Raw genomic sequence first — 5385 nt, 5'->3', positions numbered from 1 at the left:
ATGGCACTACAAGAAAAAAGCTAATGGACAACGCTTTTAAAGCGTTGTCTTTTTGCCTGAAAAAGCGTTGTTAAAGGCACTGTTGTAAAAAGTCTGCTCAACGACAACGCTTTTAAAACGTTGTCGTTTGTACCAAAGACAACGCTTTTGCAACGCTTTAAAAGCGTTGTCATTTTATGCAGAGGCAACGTTTTACAACGCTTTTAAAGTGTTGTTTTTGGTAGAAAAGACAACGCTTTTGTAACGCTTTAAAAGCGTAGTTATATTTTGCAAAGACAACACTATTACAACGCTTTAAAAGCGTTGTTGTTTTTTACAAAGACAACACTTCTTGCAACGCTTTAAAAGCGTTGTCGTTTTAAAGAAAAAAAATAAAAACAAAATTATTTAAAAATTATTATTTTTATATTTACGAAACTATTATTTTTCTTTTACCATGTCTAGATTCGAATTTTACATATAATCAACTCGGTTAATGTTTTCAAACTCATAAAAATAATAGAAATCTGACGTTGAAGTAATATTAATAATTAATTACATGAAAAGCTAGAAAATATCAAAATTTACACTAATTCTGTTTCAAAGTATATAGTGATATTCACATATAAAACAAAATAGCACAAAAAATCTGTTTTGAACATCTACAATCTGTTTAGCCAACAATCTGTTTACTGAATACTGAAGTAGCCAACAATCTGTTTACTCAAAATAGTACAGTAGTTACTGAATCCATACGCTTAGTGTACTAATCAATTACTGAATCCAGACGCTCCTTAGTGTACTGATCTCGACTGTCCTGTATCCACCTACAAAAGAAACAAAACAAAACAAGCATTACTGATGAGCATATATGAGCATTACTGATGGCTCTCAAAAGAAACAAAACAATCATCATGACTTTCTACCAAAAGAAACAAAATTTACACTAATCTTAATGAAGATTTTCAGATCCTTGATGTAAAATAGTTTTCAAATTGCATGCAGCTATCTGACTGCTTTATTAAACTGATCTCATGCAGCTTGTTCGCCGAGATTGTTCGCCGTTTTCAAATTTACTGGAGTGAAATTCTAACAATCTTTTTTCCATAGATTGTTCGCCGAGATTTATTAAACTGAACCATTTCTTTCTCCCTCTTTCCATGGAACTGGATTAAGTATTCATATAGAAAAAGTTGAAATAGATTTTCTTAAAACTTGAACATGCAACCTGCAAAATAAGTTAATAAATAAATATGGACTACGCAACAAAGTGACCATATGCCATCCACAACAGTTTTTTTAGAGCATTAAGAAATTGCTACATAACTGGCTTCTTCCCTTTTGTTCTAACTAATTTCAAAATTAATAGCAAAAGAAAATAATTATGTACTCCAAATAATTAATTAACAGTTAATTTCAGACTTATGCTGAAGTCTCATTGAACAAAATGGCATTTCCTCATACCACAATATCCTAAAGCATTGAATGTCTAGGTCTGGACAGCTATGTTAATCCTGTGAGCACATTAAGATTCATGGGAAAATCATCATAGTGTGCATTGTACATTCAGTTTGTTTTCAGTGAATTGTCTACTATTTTATGATTTTGATGGACGAGGAACAGTCATGTCAACACTAATGGTTGTTGGTGTGGACCAATGTGAATTGTATTCTAAACCTTACTAATTCCAGAGAATTGATATCTATTTCCAAACTAGATGAAGCTGAATAAAATTACAAACGAAGAACTCATAACGAATAAGCATTACAAGAATGAAAAAGTATACAAATCAACTTATTTTCACTTTAAGTGATAAGTGAAATTATTCCAAACAATGTTAGAACTTATCTATAATACTACTAAATAAAATCTTATATTGGGATGAATGTGATCATTCAGTACTCACATTTTCTATCCATGCCATCTCTACCATGTAGTTTGAGCATTTCTCCTGTGAATGAAAATTGAGGAATAAGATTGAATGACAACTTAGAAAGGTCAATGAGAAATTGAATAAGGAAACAAGTAATCATTATTTACATTTAACACATCAACTGCATACAGAACTTAGAAACTATCTTTTTTCCATACATCCCTCCAGGACTCCTATATAGATAGATAGTGCAAAGAATGGATGAAAGACACATACACAATAGGAATACGACTGTAAATATGTGGAGCAAGCACCAAATTCATGAAAAGAAATTGAACACTAAAAGAACATATATATATTTTTTCTCTTTTGAGAAAGAAAGCAAGAAAGAAAGAGAGATCATACCTTAACATGCTTTACAAGAACGTGAATCTCACAACTCAAGATCCTGCTTTATCAAAACCAACACAAGATCACAGAAAATAAAAAAAGTATCTTTTCAAAAAAATTTAAAAAAAAAGTCTTGTGAAGCAATGCATGTTAATAGCCTAATTAGCAGCAACAATCTGATAAACCAAAAAAAAAAAGGAAATGTAAAAACACTTTGCTCCTTAAACCTCAATGGCGGATTATCAATTAAGAAACAAGGTAAAAGCGCCCAGACGAACGAGAAATCAATGAAACCTGAAATAATCACCCTAAACGGGCAAAAAAAGTATCTTTATTCAAAAAATTAGTCTTGTGAAGCAATGCATGCTAATATCCTAAATAGCAGCATCAGTCTGATACACCAAACAAAAAAGAATGTAAGACACTTGGCTCCTTAAATCTCAATGGAAGCAAACAAGCCGAACATAAATGATTCACCCTAATCGCCTCTAATGAATCATGATGAGTTCATAGTGAGGAGATGGAACGAGATCATCGAACAAGGAAAACGAAGAACAAAGATATCAAATAGAACAAGGAAAAAGAGGGATAGCACAAATAGCAACAGCTCATAATTAAAACAAAAATGCTACTATTCAGAATAAACTAATAAATGATATAATAAGAGAAACTATGTTCAGTAGAATAGCAGTACTAATAGATAACAAACACATTTTGTGATTAGACAAGTTGAAATATCAGAGTTGAAGGGGTGAGGGATAGCACGAGATAAAAGAAACTCCAGTTAACAGCCAACTCCGATCATAAATATGAAGGGGTGAGGGAACGCACCTACTCATAAATATGATCTTGTATACATTCTGCCAACTCCGATCGCACCTCATCAATTTCTTCTCGAGAATACTCTGCTTGTGTGAACTATGAACATTAATGAGGAAAAAAAATCAACATTGACTTTGCATATTTTAAATAGTTTATTTCAAATAATTTGAGATATAAGCAAGTAAACATTACTATAGATCGTAGTGAATCTCTTTCGATAATTTCAACTTCTTCAACAATTTGTCTCATAAATCGCATCACATAGTAACCACATTGTTTGACATCTTGTTGTCGAGGAGCCTATGGAAATTAGAGACATATTATTAATGATAAACATACACATTAAAATATATGTTATATGTAATTACACATACCTTTACTATTACCCACATAGCCTTTTTTATACCTTTCCTTCCCTTGCTTGAATTAAACAATCTTAAGGCCCTTCATACGTTAATGATTTTTTTATATATGAGTTTTGTATTAACATAAATGCTTAATAAAAAAGAAATATGAACTCACATTTCCACTATATATTTCCAATCCTCATCATGAATGCGGTGCCTTAGAGAATCCAACAAATAAATAACTTCATTGTAAGGGTCAATAACAGTGAGAATCCAATGGAAACTATGCAACAAACACATAATTAGTGCATATAATTCAATAAATTATCAAAAGACAACAATTGAAAGTGATGTTTTAATTCTTACTTACCCGATATTACATGGCACCAATACAAGTTGATCTACAGATGCACCACTTAGCCTGCCTACCAAATGACTTGCCCTTTGGTTTAACCTTTCAAACTTACCTTTTTTGTTATTTGCATTTCAAAAACATCTGAAAGAGTGCCTAAGCTAAGGATTTACTACTTCAGTCAACAACTTAAAGAAGAGAGCTACAAGCAACATGCTGAAGAATGTTAGTGGTGCAGTAATTGACATTTCTACTAACTAAAGGAAGCACGCTAGTCTTTCTTAATAGAAATCGATTTCTGCAAAATAGTTGCGATGCAGTCAAATGAAGTTAACCTGTATGCAATACATACACTCCAGACATGTTAGGAAATGAATTGGGGATAGTTATCATGTTGACAAGGTACTACTTTGGGGATCTCTCCTGGACCAGTCGATTCAAAGATACATCATTTCATTTGAATGAAAGCAGTATACTAAGTAGGATCATTTCAAAATCAAATACCACCCATATTTTGCAAGAGAAGTGTATAGTAACAACAAGAAACTTAAATATACTGCACTTCACCTACCTAATGCCAGCCACACTTGGATCTTGAACTCCCGAGTCAATACCACCAATATCTCCAGAGGAATTCCGTAAGCCAGCAGTTGTCTTCATCATCATCTTCAGTATTGTGCTTCAGATTTTGGTCAGACCAATAGATGAAACCAATTTTGAGAATGTTAAAATTCGCAAGGTTTGACACAGGAGTAGAGTCTGGGCTTCGCACAACGATCATTAATTTATAACATATCCCTCCATCTAGGGCTCAGTATGGGCAAGAACCCTGACGGCGATTGAGGGAACCAGAGCCCGGGGGAAGGTGGCGGCTGCAGCCGGGGTGACGGCCCGGCCCCCAAAATTCCTGGTTGAGGCAACGACGAGAGGGCAAAGTTGGGAGTCAACGGCGTAGGGTAGGGGAACCCCGGCGAAAGCAGGGGGTAAGGAGATCTGGGCGAGAGCAGATCCAAAAACGCGGTCGGAGAAGGGAAAGCGGACGGCGGAGTAAGGGGCGGAAGCGAGGCCGAATTATGGAGCCCTGGGGGGGAAGGGGAAGGGAAGGGGAAGGGAGGGCGCGGGGAAGGGAGCAGCCCTGGGGAGGGAAGCGGCGGGCGGGGGTGGCGGGAGGTGTCGGAGCTGAGGAGGGAGCTTTCGAGGTAGCGCATGTAGGCGGAGACGGGGGACTGCCAGGCCGTAGTTGCGACCGGTAGCCTCTGCCTGGGCGCGGTCATGGCCGGCTGCCTTTGCCAGGTCATGGTCATGGCCGACGGCCTTTGCTAGGTCACGGTCACGGCCGATAGGCTCTGCCTGTGTGTGGCCACGGCTAGTAGCCTCTGCTAGGTCACGGCTGACAACCTTAGTGACGGTTTAATATTCCATCGTTACCATTGGGATATTAGGGCCAGTAGACCCTGCCAAGTGGTTCTGGAATTTGAAGGACTTTACTTATTTGCACTTTGTAGTTTTATATCAAGTTTAGACTCTTGCTAATTTTTTTCCCCTTAGTACAATCCTGTACTAGTTTAGACTCTTGCTGGATTAGTATATTTTTTTTTATGTATGTGCATGCTACTTATTTA

The 5385-nt window shown here is 36.2% G+C and overlaps 1 protein-coding gene and 1 long non-coding RNA gene across 2 annotated transcripts; both read right to left on the bottom strand.

Annotated features, from left to right (window-relative positions):
• Positions 1-676: 676 nt before the first annotated feature.
• LOC122017347 lies at positions 677-3366 on the bottom strand. The gene is made up of 4 exons (XR_006121327.1): positions 3257-3366; positions 3074-3160; positions 1886-1930; positions 677-806 (listed from the first exon to the last, which is right to left on the bottom strand). It is a non-coding gene; the product is annotated as an uncharacterized LOC122017347 (long non-coding RNA).
• Positions 3367-4268: 902 nt separating this feature from the next.
• Positions 4269-5037, bottom strand: LOC122015603 (protein HAIKU1-like). Its single transcript, XM_042572587.1, has one exon. The coding sequence runs from the start codon at positions 5035-5037 to the stop codon at positions 4549-4551; it is 489 nt and encodes a 162-aa protein (XP_042428521.1). The 3' UTR covers positions 4269-4548.
• Between the last annotated feature and the right edge of the window lie 348 nt (positions 5038-5385).

This window comes from Zingiber officinale, chromosome 8B, assembly GCF_018446385.1.
Source record: "Zingiber officinale cultivar Zhangliang chromosome 8B, Zo_v1.1, whole genome shotgun sequence".
Lineage (NCBI taxonomy): Eukaryota > Viridiplantae > Streptophyta > Magnoliopsida > Zingiberales > Zingiberaceae > Zingiber > Zingiber officinale.
This window is presented reverse-complemented; position numbering and strand designations above follow the sequence as displayed.

Bases quoted from the DNA above. Each gene is read 5' to 3' on its own strand.
- LOC122015603 (XM_042572587.1), bottom strand. From the start codon at position 5,037: ATGACCGCGCCCAGGCAGAGGCTACCGGTCGCAACTACGGCCTGGCAG.